This window comes from Acipenser ruthenus, chromosome 1 (assembly GCF_902713425.1).
Source record: "Acipenser ruthenus chromosome 1, fAciRut3.2 maternal haplotype, whole genome shotgun sequence".
In the NCBI taxonomy this organism is placed as follows: domain Eukaryota; kingdom Metazoa; phylum Chordata; class Actinopteri; order Acipenseriformes; family Acipenseridae; genus Acipenser; species Acipenser ruthenus.
Window position 1 is genome coordinate 35,570,083 of NC_081189.1, and position 15,966 is coordinate 35,586,048.

The 15,966-nt window shown below is 36.8% G+C and overlaps 1 protein-coding gene across 3 annotated transcripts in view; it reads left to right on the plus strand.

Moving 5' to 3' along the window:
- The first annotated feature begins 8,521 nt into the window (after positions 1-8,521).
- LOC117972824 (netrin receptor DCC-like) overlaps positions 8,522-15,966 on the plus strand; it is a 276,112-nt gene continuing 268,667 nt past the window's right edge. For all 3 annotated transcript variants that reach the window (XM_059024341.1, XM_059024342.1, XM_059024347.1), the window contains exon 1: positions 8,522-8,910. In XM_059024341.1, coding sequence (XP_058880324.1) covers positions 8,820-8,910 — 91 coding nt within the window. In that variant the 5' untranslated portion in view covers positions 8,522-8,819. The remainder of the gene's footprint in view (positions 8,911-15,966) is intronic.

Sequence of the window (15,966 nt, forward strand, 5' to 3'; positions counted from 1 at the left end):
TAAACATGCTAATAAAAAGATGAATATACATTGAAATCTGGCACAATGCTGAATTAATGGTTTTGGCCATAATTCACAGCGAACAATGATGCAAGCAACACAGATTTTCCCAGTTAGCTTCCTTATGGAACACATCTCAAGTCAGTTACTCCGAATGAACTTTAGAAAAACTTTGAAAAATATAAATAAAAATCCCCTAATTAATTTAAATTTGTTCACTAATAACTTTAAAATGATCTGTCTGACAGAAAAGCAATCATGCTGTAGTGTTTTTCATTAATGTATGGCACTGTATCTAAAATGCAATCTGTGCCTGTGTCACTTGCTGAATACATTAATTGTAGAGATACGGAACAAGGTGAATAGGGCAAAACATATAATCAGACTTGCAAGTTTTATTTTGTCCATCAAATGAACAGTACGAAGGTCACTCTTGAAATCAGGACTTATAGGATGTGTTGCAGTAAGAATACATCTGTTAAGAAAGGGGAACAAGACTAAAAGGCTAAAATATGCACAAGAACACAGAAATTGAACTATGGAACAATGGTTAAAGGTGCTTTAGACTGTTGATGGATGGACAACGACACCTTCTGCCTTCTGACAGTTCTATTGTCAATTCAACGCTTTCTATTCCTTAAGGATATTATCTTCAAGTATTGCTCATACTTGTTAGACAGCTTTCTGGGTCTTCCAGTCCTGGGTTTGTCAATTACAGATCATGTTTCTCTGTACTTGTTGATTATGCTTCGGATACCACACCTTGAAAATCAAGTGATGCGAGCTATTTCACTCAATGTTTTCCTTCTTTATGCAAGTCAAGGTTGTTATGAGAGTAGAAAACACTAGTGGAGGCTTTTAGTAAATTGTTTATGCTCATAACGCATCAGAGTAGAAAAATGCAACATGTCTAAGACTTTTGCACAGCATTGTATTTTATTTTGTAACAATATACCATAAACAAGGTTTGCTAGTTTTGCATGACTGGTTTCTTATGACTACATTTCTATTTTCTCTATTTGGAATTTCATTTTTATCTTATAAATATATTTGCATACTTCACATGATCCATCTATGATCCATTTATATTTACTGTGGACCAAAATGCCAGCTGCATTTGATGGCAGTGAGTATGAACCTGTCACTCTGTGTAATGGGCTGAGCTCCTGCAGCCGCTGTTGTTGTGGAAGCCTACTCTCTCTCCTAGTGTTGCTGTTTCCTCTTAGTGTTAGCAACAATGCTTTGAAAGGGCAGGTCCTCAGGAATTTGTAAGTAACATTTAAAAAGCCCTCACTGCCAAGCTACTGGCCTCGATAGGAACAACTAAAACAGACATTTTGGAATAAAATGTTAGATACCAAACAATAAAAAGGGTTTGTTTTGTGCCAAGTGACATGAATTTGACAAATTGTCCAAAAATGGTAACCAGCTGAGGAACCTACACACTCTGGAAAATATCTGTCAAGAATTTGGGTATTTTTTTTATTTCAGTGTTTATATTGTGCATATTTAGCTAACCTCCATAAACATTTTTTGCCCACCTCCATCCACTTTTCTGTAGTCAGTCATACTTCTATTGACAACTGGAGAGTGAAGTCAAGTGATTACAAAGCACAATATCATTAGACTGACACACATAAGCACTTAGAAAATATGAACTGTTCGCCCTATAGAATTTACAAAATTTGCTTCATAAAGTCGAAAGAAACCTGCTGTATAATGTTACGTTAACATATTGATTTGTACATTTCCATATACTTAATGAAAAACTGACACAAATTGATAAATGTGACATTTAGAAATCTTCCATGAATTACTGTACTACTAGTATGTTTATATAGTTTCTTTTTTTTTAATTATGTCTCAGTCCTACAATTCTAGGTGATGCAAAACATTTGGCCATAGCTGTACATGTAATTGCAATGTTGTATCCATTTATTAATATTTACTTCATTCAATTAGCCCCCAGTGCTGTGATTGAAAGTATGGAACTCAACACCTGCACATTTAGAAATGTTATTTTCATGATCATGCAATTTTGTAGTATGTACATGTATCCAACAAGACTAGCTAGTGTAGGTAATACAGTGTGGCGACACAGGGTCTCTTTCTTTTTCTTCTATTGAAAAGTGAATGGACAGACGCTGGAGTTGTTGGTGCAAGTTTTGCTCCAAAATAACACTCGGTCCCTATGGGCTGAGACCACGCCCAAATAACAAACCCCTTTTTACTATCTCCGTCGAATAACCGTGCCCTGTCCTCCCTACTTGTTCCTACCCTCGTCGCCCTCACAGTCTGTGAGTCACTGTCTTCCAGTTCATTTAATTGTTCTTCTAAAGCAGCATGTCTACTTACTACTTTTGGGATTGTTGCTGGTAATTGGTCACTCAGTTTTATAGTTACTGTACATCTATAACTGTAAACAAGATGGCTACTGGTACTTTAAATTCTGTGAGGCAACGCAGTGATTTCGAATATGAGACAAGGCTCCAACTGTCCATATCCATAGACAGCTGGAATCTTGCTCGACCAATCACATTGCTTGTTTCACGCTCCATTGCCAGCCCTGATTATAATTCCCCATAATAACATTTTACCTAAATTCTCATTCTGATATGGTAAACATATACAGTGGTTTCTTCACCATGACATAACTATTTATTATAATAAAGAAGTACTGATGTGAAGTACTATGTGCGTTTTTATTAGGTAGATAGAAACATTTATATACAATAAAATTGTGGGGGGTTTTCTAAAGTAAGAACTTTAAAGCGCCTCATTCCCAAGCTACTTGCCTCAAATAGCTTTCAAAGATAAGGTCATGCAAGACTATGTCAAGCCATAGCAACAGTCTTTGGAGGGATGTGGGGGTGTGATGGAGAGGAACACCAGAAGAGCTCCCCATTGGTTGATTATTGCTGTGGGCGTCGGGCTTACTGGCATTTTTCCTAAGGGTGCAAAGGATTCTTCTCTGAGCAATACTATTGATCATTTTTATTGTGGTACCTAAAGATGTGAGATAAAGCTGAAATTAGGTGTTGCAGCTAAAACAATTAAAAGATTGGATTTATTACTTCTTATATCGACGCACATTGTAAGATTGATGAGCTTTTATCAACATACACAGACCTGGTTTTAAATTAAAAGTGCCCTTCACACAAGGAACTTGCAGTGGACCTTAATCTAGGCCTGTTCAGCCAAATAGGGAAGAAGGTTGTAAGTAATGTCTTGTATGTACAAAATAGAACACTTTAAAAAAAAAACAAACACACACAGTAAAAGACCAAAATATAAAAGATTTGCAGATGGCAATGTTTCATTCAATCAACTAAAAGTATTACCTGATGTAGGGGCAGGAAATCTAAACCAAGCCTGTTCAACAGAAAGGACCCTAGAAGTTTGCTAACATTCAAATCTGGTGAGGCATACTGAGACAAACCAATTAGCAACAACTCTCGTTGTGTGAAGTACGGTCATCATTAAAGTGGTTGTAGCAAACAAATCATTTCATAAATCTTACCTTTCATGCAGTTCTACTTACTCAGAACAGGCGCCTGAAGGAGTTTAAAAGGACTATCAATACTGTTGTACCATTTTTAGGCTTATCTTGTAAAATGGTGAATCGTGGAGCCATGTGGTCATATTTATGGCATGTTGACGGAGCCTATACAAAGCTTGCCTATGGCGAGACTGTTGCTGCCTTCTCCATCACTGATACCTTGTGTTGTTAAGAAACAAACCCATAATGTTCATGCTAAGCAGCGCTATGTGTTCCGTGGGCACAGGCTCCATATTTACAAGGTTGTAAACAGACAGTGCATGATGGGATACTATCATTCACTTGGGGAATGTCCACACCTGTGACAATGCATGCTTAATAACATGTGTTTCTTTAAAAATTGCACATTTGAGACTGTGCTCTTCTAGTGAATGGAACTGCACAACAGCCAGGTAAGGTCTCTTTAATCTGTCCATCTCCAACAGGGTAGTAATGGTGCATTATGGGATTGGTCAGTCGTGTTTTGCTGGTACCCTTTGGAGAAATTATGGGACCCATCAAATTATGGGACCCATTACAGACCTGACCATTACTGAGGTGTTTATTCCGTGGGTTGTCGCTACAGATAAACACAGCTATTTATTTTTTTAACTACAGAACTGTGCATCTATTATTAACCAGAAAGACAAGACAGTTGAAAGTTCTAAAGCGAACTTTAGAACCTTCAGTATGTAATTTCACTAGCTGCAATTTACTGTGTAAAGCACTTTAGGATTATTTTTTTAAATAAATAAATAAATGGTATAAAGTGCCCAAATATTTTGCCCCTGATTTTCTCCCCAATTTAGATTAGCCAATTATGTTCCCTCATTGCAACAATTCCCCACAAAAACTCAGGAGAACTGAAGGATCAGTGGGCATCCTCTGATCCCATGGCCAAGTCAATTTCCTCTTTTACACACAGGAACTCAGGAGTGGGTGTCAGCAAGCTACCCAGATAAGAGCCATCAACTAAAATAAGTTTTTTTCAACCCCAATATCTTTTTAAGAAAAAAGTGCATTGAAATGTTTTGAGAAAACCTAAAGAGTTCACCTTGGAGTGTTTTCTCTTGAAACAATGTACTCTGCTGTTCAGACACAAACACAAGTGGTTGTTACAGACAGAGGCACAACCTATTTGTAAACTGCAGTATACCGGCTTTGACAATACACTTGTACATAAAGCCTTTATGTACAATTTAACATTTACACCAGTGCTCGAATTATGGGACAAAAAGTAGGGGGGCCCTAAAATATGAGACTGAGTTAGCACAGACAATCAATGCCTTCCTCTCAGACTTCACAAGCACATATGAACTCCAGTATGTAAATCACAGTATTCCAGGGCACACAAGCAGGATATTGATAGAAAAACAACATATTTGCCATGTCTGTTTTACTTATGCTTGGGTTTTTATTTCTTTTATTTTTTTTTCAAGAAAATAAAGAGTCAACACATAGGTAACGTAAAATATTTCGCTTTATTTAATTGATTAATAACAGACATTATACTTTAAACGTTGTGTATTTTCCTTTTAGGTCGTTCAATAACTACCTTTTCAATGCTAAAAAAATGTAGGTCTTTAAGGTTGGCAACGATGTAACAAACTGATAAAAATGCATGACTAAAAATCAGCCAATTACAGATTACAAACACAAATAAATGATGCTCAAGTGTCAAAAAGAAACACTTGCAACTGAAGATTGAAAGTATAATAACGTTTAAAGTATTATGATTCCTTTATTCTGGATGCATTATGTGTACTTTAAGCTTACCTTTCATAACAAATTAACATTGATAGACTGCTATATTCTTACAGTAAATACTATATGACTAATTACCATTGAATTCATTTACAGGGTGATAAGTATAGGTGCAGTGCAAATAATTGTGGATGCAAAATTCAAATTGCATTGCAACCAGGCAATTATTTTGCACTTTGCCCCATGTAAGCTTAAGAGCAATGCAAATTACTCATTACACACAAATAATGATCTGCAATTATGATAATGAGGGTCTCACTGAGCGCATTGGTCTATTTAGTGGCGCACTTGCAGAGTTAGGAGTACAGTGAGCGATCGTTGCTGTGTGACATTTGTGAAGCACGACAATACAAACCAAAAAAAAATAAAATGCGAGAGGAAAGGCAGCAAAGTCCTCTTGGCGCACCGAAAAGAAAAAAAAAAGGATTTCTATGAGGTCTAGGATGACCTGCGGAGTGAGACGATAACGCTTTAACACCGCATCCTCCGGCATCCCAAACAAAGTGACCCTGGGAGTGAATATGCAGGGTTGAAGTTGGGTCAACGTTATATTCAAGTGCTATAGGTCGGGTCAATGTTGGTGCAAAGATGTTTTTTGGTGGTTAGGAAACTGGGTCAACATTGGCATATATTTGGTTTTTAGTTGTTAAAACAAAATCTTGTTCTGTAAATGCTTATTTTATTTCACTTCCAGGACTAACAAGCCCTGTCCTGCTGCAGACATGGCCGTGCCTGCCTGATTATTTCAGCTGTTCTGATGAATAATTTCTACTTAAAAGTAGCTCACGTTGTTTTCCTAATTAGATATTTAACACATTTTCAAGCAAGTGGAAAGGGACATTTTGATAAAGAACATAAGAAGAACATAAGAAAGTTTACAAACGAGAGGAGGCCATTTGGCCCATCTTGCTTGTTTGGTTGTTAGTAGCTTATTGATCCCAGAATCTCATCAAGCAGCTTCTTGAAGGATCCCAGGGTGTCAGCTTCAACAACATTACTGGGGAGTTGGTTCCAGACCCTCACAATTCTCTGTGTAAAAAAGTGCCTCCTATTTTCTGTTCTGAATGCCCCTTCATCTAATCTCCATTTGTGACCCCTGGTACTTTGATATGTTTCGGCGTGTGGACATTAAAAATACATTACTCAGTACAGGTGCCTGAAGGAGTTGAGAACGACTATCAATACTGTTGTACCATTTTTTGGCTTATCTTGTAAAATGGTGGATGGTGGATGTGCAAAGCTTGCCTATGGCGAGACTGTTGCTGCCTTCTCCATCACTGATACCTGGTGTTTTTAAGAAACAAACCCATAATGTTCATGCTAATCAGCGCTATGTGTTCTGTGGGCATGAGCTCTATATTTACAAGGTTGTAGACAGACAGTGCATGATGGGATACTATCATTCACTTGGGGAATGTCCACACCTGTGACAATGCATGCTTAATAACATGTGTTTCTTTAAAAATTGCACATTTGAGACTGTGCTCCTCCATTGCGTTAATAGGAACTGTAACCTAACTATTTTAATAGTGTTTGTACGCATTAAGCCCAACTTAATGCGTACAAACTACTTTAGTTTGGATGCTTTGAGTTGGATTAATTAAAACATTTTTTGAGTACGGTTCTTGAGATTGGTTACATAGTGTGGACAGGGCCTTAGTCTTGCGATTCAGAGTGAACAAACTAAAAATAATTTTGCTGTTATACTTTTATTGATTTTGTCATTTATCGTCTCTGGATCCTATACATTACATTGATCTGCATGTGATTAAAACCTTTACAATAAATACAAAAATACATAAAATATGGTATAATTATGCAATATTATATATATATATATATATATATATATATATATATATATATATATATATATATATATATATAAAATCTCATAATTATGTGTGCAAGGCACGAGGCGAAGCTGAGTGGCTTCAACTGTCCGCGGCATGGTGATATTTAGAGTATATCACACACCGTGAAAGAATTCACAGAGATGCCAACCATAAACCAACATTGGGCCAAAACAGCAGTTTGATTGGTAGCATCTCCAATCATTCATATTATGTGCAGCTGAAACAGCAGTTTGATTGGTAGCATCTCCAATCATTCATACTTGGTGGTTGAAACAGCAATTTGGTTGGTAGTAAGAGGATGTGCATGTTGCCATGTACACTGCAGAAAGCGGTGTTTGCTTCTACAGTGGTCTTTCCCCACAAAACATAAAAATAAGACCTATCCAGCAAGATAGAAAATCCTCCTGCACCCAACAGATTTCTAGCATCCCTGGTGAGAAGTAAGGGTGTCACCCCCCCCCCCCCCCCCTCCCCTCCCCCCCCTTCGAATATACAAAACTGAGGGGGCCCTTAAAAAAAGTAAGGGTCCCCGGCCCCCCGTAATTCAACCACTGGTTAACACTAGATATACATTTTCAGATCTTTCCAAAAAAAACTACGCTGTGTGTCACTGGCAACACAAAAGTTACCAAAAACATTTATGATCTATAGAATCAGATGTTTCTGAATATGGAGGAAGAGGAGGTGGTTTAAACGCTGCTCAGTTATGGATAGGGCGGTATTTATTTTTTAATTTATTTTTTAAACAGTCAAAAAATACTTATTTGTCTTAATTAACACAGCTCAGGCCAGTGTTCGAGCTCAATAACAACAACTTTATTAACAAAGCGGCAAAGAGCACAAACAATTGTCTTGTGCTGCTATTGGCTGGGATGTTTGAACCCCATATTATGACATCAACCTTTTTCACATTTTTTTTTTTCAACAAAATAAAAATGAACTACAAAGCCTCTTAATAGTGTACATTTTCCTTTTAGAGACAATGTCACGTGGGGACTTGTGGCAATGGTAAACACGATTTAATAATATAACTAATGCAGCCCAAGAATGCCAACAGCTGCTGTTTTTAAAAGACTGAATCGCTTACACACAGAGGGGACACTATAGTTGTAGATAGTTTATTCATGTATTGATCGTAAATGCAGTACAGTTCACATTCTGTCCAGAGAGGGCGCGCGTGTTCAGTAATTCCCCCACCAGCTCGCAAAAAAAAAAAAGACAGGATAGATTAATTCTTTTAAAAAAAAATCCATATTCGAATCCGTTCCACTGGAGCAGGTCCCCCACTCCTTAACTCCAACCTCAACAGCTCTTTAGATCAATGGATTCACATATCAAACTCCGCTCACACAGTGCTAGTGGACAGCCACCGTAACAAGTGAATCTCTTCGTCCTTTCACCGTCTCTCCAGAATATTGCTTTCTTAAAGATGGAGCAAACTAACATTTGATTAAGCTTGGCTTGATCATTGGCTTTTTTTCTTCTTCATCGGGAGAATATATATGTTTTTCTCTTTCTGTAGACTTGTTTAAACATTTTAGTTTTGGATGCCTCCTCCGTTCTCATGAATTGAATTTAACTTTGCTGCTTTTGAAGAAAGAACGCATTAGGGTTTTTCTTTATGTTTGTGGGACAGAAGCGCATAAAGGTGTAGCTGAAATATGGAGAATATTCTTGGATTTATTTGTCTGAAAAAGCTCGCTTTTGTAGTCCTCTGGGTAGTCTATTTGAACAGTGATGCTGAAGTATACGGTAAGTCGTTTTTATTCAACATTTTTAGGAATAATATACGGGCACTGGGGAGAAATGATCATCAAGCTAATGTAGGCTACAGTACAAGTAACACTATCTTGTCCAAAATCCAAAAAATAGACAATTCCTATAGTAAAACAAATTGATTATAAATCACTGGTTAACCAGCTAATTCATAGCTTCTACAGAAGTCTCTGTTGAAAACGTGTTTTGCGGAACTGCAGAAAAACGTTTTGAAAAATGAAAATGCAATTGTCAGAACAGTTGTAAAACTCATTTTCGTTTTCTTTCCAAATTGCTTACACTATTTCTGTGACAATAACAAGAAATTGCTAGATTATTTGATTTAAGATGCCTTTTTCATATTTCTTTTATTTTCATATTTGTCTGTTTGTAAGAGCATATTATGTCAACGCCATAGAGTATAGGGGACGGCATATATTTTTATATACAGTCTTTTCTCTCCTTAATATGAACACTTAATAAAAAACAATAATGCTGCATTCAAACCTTGATAAGACCACAGCTGTGTTGGATACATAGTTTTCTAAAGTCCATTATTAACATAACAATACATGTATCACACTAAACAATTCAGAATAGCTTAATTGCGACGTTGTCTGGTGGTTTGGGTGCGACTTTATCCTAATATGCAAGTTGTGTGCTATGGAAGATGCTTTAATTTAGTTAGTTAATTACGAGAACTATCATTTTAACTAATTAAAAAAATGTATGTCAATGGGTCATCTGGTTTATTGGTGACTTTGTGCGTTAGGCGCATTTGCCAGAAATGTTGATATAGGTAATCTATAGACTAAAAATACCTACTCCGGATTTATGAATGTTATTATCTGACTTGGCTATGTACCAAATTAATATTGGCTACATGCAAATTATAGCATTCCCAATTACCCCTATTGATTAATGCTAAGATGCAGTTCAGACGGTGTGATTGTCAATGTGAACCTAGCTGCTGCGTGTGTTATATAACGTGTTATTTTTTTGTAACAATAATGATTAAAAAACAAAAGAAACAGTGACAGAAAAAAGTGTTATATATAGTATGTTAATAAAGGCATGCCTAGCATCTCTTCGGAGATTGTAGCTTAAAAGGATTGCAGAGGGTCACAGATGACATGGTTTGGAATTGAGTGGTTTATTCCTTCCTTTGCGTTAATCACACATACTGTTTTGGGTTACAGAGTACTTACACACATGTCTATTTTAAGTCATGGTCTGCATTTTCCTAATAATAATAATAATAATAATAATAATAATAATAATAATAATAATAATACATAAATGTGTGTTAGATGTTGAACCCTTTCCAGCCATGAAGCCCCCAGAGTGTGCTGTATATTAGTATTCTGCACGCCAGCACAAAAGATAATAAAATTCAGAAGATGAATACTTTAGTGTAACATGGAATTGGCTACGTAAGACACACTAAGAACGACCGTGCAGTTTAAATAGTATTTGAGTAATGACTCCTGCATGCTTTCCCACAGTTTTTTTTTAAATTTAATTTATAAGAAATTTGGAGATGCAATATTTATTCGTTCACATTAAACAATAAGCTGTAAACAATTATTCAACGTGACCCTCCACAATTTTCTATAAATCCAGTTCATTTTAAACTCTGTTGGTACCTTTTTTAAATACACACAATATGTTAAGAAAAATACACATTATGACTACGGAATTGTTTGCATACATTAATTTTGCAAAGCGTGTCCACCCGAGTGCGGGAGATAATGTTTTCCGTAGAAGCAGTATGTTAGAGTACCTTAAAACACGATAATTATAATGGGTAAACGCTGAATCGATCTAGCACGAATGAACATTGTTACTGAAATGACAGCTTTAATACGAATATGAATGTTTAGCTATCCTGTTAGGGAAGCAAGCGCTGCACTTTGACTGCTTGCAAAAAAACCATTGCACGAGGTTATAGTGTTGAATGGAGTAGTCCTCCGCGAGAGTGGTGCAGTATAAATCAATACCCTGTCACTGCATCCATTTTAAACTTACCGGTACTTTGTTTGCCTATGTATTAAAGCTATTGGCTACAGAGCCGATCTGTGGTAGTGGGGTAATAACAATAAAAAAGAATGATGGATTATCCGACTGCAACCAATGACACTGTCATAAAATACACACAAAAAGCCTAAACTATTTGTAAAATGTGGACTTTATTCTTTAAACAGGTTTAGATTTTAATTTAAAGTTGATTAATTTGAGTTGCAGAAATATTTTCTATTCCACAAATTTGAATTATGCCAGGTGAGACAGGTTCATGTCTCATGCACAGCCAGATAAATTTGCCTCAAGCCTCATGCACAACCAAATTCATGACAAGTCTCAGGTTTGCTAAAATAAATAATGCATCAATAATCCACTTATCTTGTATGAGGGCCAAAGTGATCATTGATTAATACTATGCCTTTGTATTTTACCATGTCCCAGGCTGGCCCAAAATGGGTAGGAATTATGTACACCCAATATCTCTCAGTAATGAGAAAGGACGGGTTGAGCAGACATTTAGCCATACAACCCTGTGACATGGACTGGGACAATGCCCACAATACTATGGGCCAAATTCAGTATAACCTTTAGCTGAGAAAAGGTCTTGTAGGAAAACTGTAAATTCATGCAATAACTGAATCAAACTTAAGTGGATCCACATTGGCTGTTTATTGAATATTTTTCTAAAACATTTTTTTTTTCTTGTTAACATATAATTGAATTTGGGCCCCATGACAAGTAAACAGATAACATAAAATGGAATATTAAAGGTTTATTGCCCATTATCAGCTTTAGGTAACTCTAATACAGTGTTATCACTGTAACAAAAACAGTGGAGCATGCTGATGCCATTTATGTTCTCAAGCTACTAGAGGTAGTAAGAAAAGCTTTGAAAAGGGAGGCTTTCCTTCTGTGAGAAACTGTCTTTATGCAAACAAACTGGAAAGAAACAAGGTTTTAATTGCACCGCAGGCTAAACTATAGAAACATACAGTAAATTAATTTGATTATACAACTGGTGTTTGACACTGCAGTATGTGAGAATGTATCAGAAGTCAGAACAGATGTTAACTAACTACAAAATATGTAGTCGCAGGGTAGTCTCAGCTTAGCTGTTCGGCTAAAACAAGGGAAGGCTCCCAGTACATTGATTACAATTAGTGCATTTATTTTAAAGATCTATCTTAAGCATGAGATTATTCTGATGGTTCATATCACTGGCTTTGCAGAGATGTGCATACACTTATTTGTCAGTATGACCTTAAGGGATTTCAGTGTGTTTACTGCAGCATGGCTGGTATCTGACCACTGATGCTCAACAGTGACTCAACGCTGCATTTTAATGAGACTGCTGCTGCCGACATACATTATCAACAGGAAGAGTATAGGCGAGAGTGAGAGGAGATGGTAATTAGGGTGACTGGTTATAATCCAATTGTCATGCAGGTTAATAATTAAAATAGGCTGTTGCGCACTTGTGTTTTGCTACATGTAGACTACTACAGTAAAATCCCTACTAAAAAAAAATAGAAATTATTTCCCGTCTTGTATGTTCTTGTATTTGAGAAACCTCCAATATCCAGTAAAACCTAGATTTGTGGTCACCTGCTAAGCTAAGTTTGTTACCTGTTCTTTCAGCCTTTAAAATCCCAGTATAATACAAGTGACTGGCAGAGCCACCAATGTCCCCTCCCTCTGGTGACAGGTGTATTCAGGCTTTAATGTGTACAACACTTTTTTGTGTAAATGGGCTGCTTTCATCTGCTCAAGGGCTCAATGAATTCACAAATTATTGATGCTTCACGAGGTACAGTCAAAAGCGATGACTCCATGGGCCATTCTGGAGAGCAGACTTCCCTGCAGACTACTCCCATGTTTCTGTTAGGCAGTAAATATTCTTACTGAGGAAAAGTCCTGTAGCCCTGCCGTTCAAACACCCTAGTTTCTATACAGGTAAAAATCTCCAAAAGATTCTCATTCTCTATGAATCTAATGTAACACCATGGTCTAATTTCACACTGAATATTACTCAAGAAATTCAATAGTGCTTACCAGGCGTTCTAGTACTGTACATGTTCTATTTCATGTCATCCACAACAGTCTCAAAATCTGTTTAATTTCCGACATTGAACTCCATAAACCCACCATCTACTGCTTGTATATCATGGGCATCGTCTTCAGTTCTGTTACTTTTGGCAATCATGACCACAAGGCATTCCGTCTACTGGATACCTTAGTATTGTGTTAAAACCAACAAAATCAAACATTCCCTCAGGAGTGTCATTTTACAATTGGACATTGCAGATGCACGAGGTTTGCTGTACTACAGAAAACTATCAGCTGATAATTAATAAAAACTTTTGACGTTTGCTGAGACATGCTACTTGATACACACTCCTCTAGGTTCTATAACCAAGCAAAAAAAAAAAAAAAAAAAAAAAAACCTGGGCAAAGGCTGCTCTTTATCATTTTGATATGTGGTATGAGATGCTGCATTTACACAGTTAATAGCACTTTGATTTGATTCCAATAATACACATCCTAATAGGTGAATGCACTGTGATTGCGCAGAATTGTTGACTCAGAAGGCTGAGAAGATTACAATACAGTATGTTCCCTTGTGGTGTTTTTGTATATTTGTATGCAGAAAATAAGCACAGTATAAGCCATAAAAAGAAATGTGTGCTTAGAGTGGATAAAAGTGGACAAAAATACATGTTTATCTATTGATATGTGAAACACATTAAAGCTAAGTGCCTTTCATAATATATGTTTTATTTCTGTGTGGGACAAACGCATTTGAAAGTGATATATATCATTATGATGAAACACACCAGCATGCTGTGTTGCAAATACTTTATTAATAAACTGAGGTTTTGCATGTTAAGTAAACTGAGTGTAAAGATAAATGGATAATTGAGTCGTAGGAGAAATAGACTACAGCAAGAAATGATTGAGTATCATAATTTAAAGCAAGCTTAAACACATGATCTGTTTTGTTGCCAGTGATTACAGAAGCACTGCTAAAAATATATGGGATGTAATCATTTGAATGTATGTATTGTAGAGCCAGTAAATGTTACTTCTAAGTTACTATACAGCTATGGCCAAACGTTTTGCATCAACTAGAATGATTGAGACATATCCAAATAATAAAAACTATATGAACATAATTTAGATCTTTTGTTTAACATCACGTAATTCATGGAACAGGAGCAAGGGCTGCATGGAGAAACAATTGGGAATTTAAACAGGAATGATGTGCTTTTGACTGTAGAAAGAGGGCAGGATTTCCCCTTGGCTTGTGGAGAGCCGACCTCACGGAGGTGAGATAGAACCAATCGGCCTCCAAGGCTGGGAAGCGAGCGTTACTTCCCCCAAGGGGAAATGAAGAGAAGGATAGTGGATCGATCAAAGAGAAGACTAGCAGTCTCCCGGCTTACAAGGATCGCCTACGCTTAGGGAGGTTCGGTGAGGCCAAACTTCCAAGGCCGCGCCATGCAGGGAGAGAGGAACGCTGAAAGAGAGAAAGAAATAAACATGCAAAGAAGGTGTCTCCAGAGAGGGAGACTGGCACAGAAAGCTGGTAGTTAGTAAAGAGTACAGGGTTTCCCCTTGGCTCACGGAGAACCGCCCTCACTGAGGTGTGACCGAACCGATCATCCTCCAATGCTGTGAAACAACCGTTACTTCCCCCAAGCTGGGAACTTAGACAATGGGAAAATAAAAGAGTGTAAAGACAGATTTGGCTGGGGGTCCCCTCTGGCACTCGGGAACCTTCCTCTCGGAGGATGAGGCCGGCGCGGCCGATCTCTAAGGCTGGGAAGTGAGCTTTACTTGGCACCAGAGGGAGACCTTTGCACAAGTGGTGCAGAGTAGTGGAGGAGTAGGGGAGGATGGAGAAAATTGAAAAAGCAAGACAGAGAATAGGGGTGCATTCCAGGATTTAAGTAGGGTGATTGATTGATCATTTTGGCAGGGTTGGAGCTCTAGTATTTCATGTTAGATTTTGAAATGTCACATTTTAAATTTTTTAAGTAAAAAGTAGATATTAACAGTAGATATGAAAATAAAACCTCTGTTCAGCTGCAATGTGAAACAAGAAGAACATTAGCACAACCCCTGTAATTGTACAAGAGATTTCAATTTGGCTTAAATGAATCAAATGAAAAACATTATTTGTGCGTAACTCTGAACTAGATGTAATATGTGAACTTGTAGGTTCTGTGGGGGCGTTGAGGATTGTTAATAAAATTCTAAGCCAGATACAGAGCAGATGGGATGAAATTGCTTTAGTTGCCTCAACATACCTCTCCACTTGGTCAATCCCTTTAAATAGAGCTGTAGGACTTTATGACATAAAAAATAACAATAGATAAAACTGCAGGGATATTCACATCTAAGATTTGTGTGATATTGCCTGTACTAATGATGACTTCTGTCTGTCACTTCCACTTAATTTTAAAATCAATAAACTCATTATTTATTTAAGTAGGTATTAAAGCCTGTGTATTGTTTGATTATCATAATCATCAACATTTTATTTTGTGTAGTGAAATTCATAAAGTGATCTCAAAGCTCTTTACAATCTTCTTTTTTTGATTTACAGTAAATTGGGTCACTATCAAAAAGACTCGTATGCTTGGGAAGTGTATTTAATTAATGTAATAATTGACCAAAACATATATACATTAAGCAGATTTTTGTTGATTAATATAAATCCTGCTAAATAAATCTCTCTGTTCACCTGTTTTATAGATTGTAGTCATATGAATTTAATCTAAGCCAAGGTTTCTTGTAATTTTTCTTGCTGGCACTAAAAGAGACATTTGATTTAGAAAAGCCTGGAATCAAATGAAATCCAAATGTTTTCTCTCCAGCTAAAATAGCATATTCAATTGTTCAGTATATCGTGAAATGTAAGGGTAAAAAATGAAATAAAACTAGAAGGAATTTAAAGGAAAGTAGCAATGGGACTGAGCAAGCACACATTTCCGTCCCCTGTGTGTCTTCTTAGCAAGCTTTAATAAA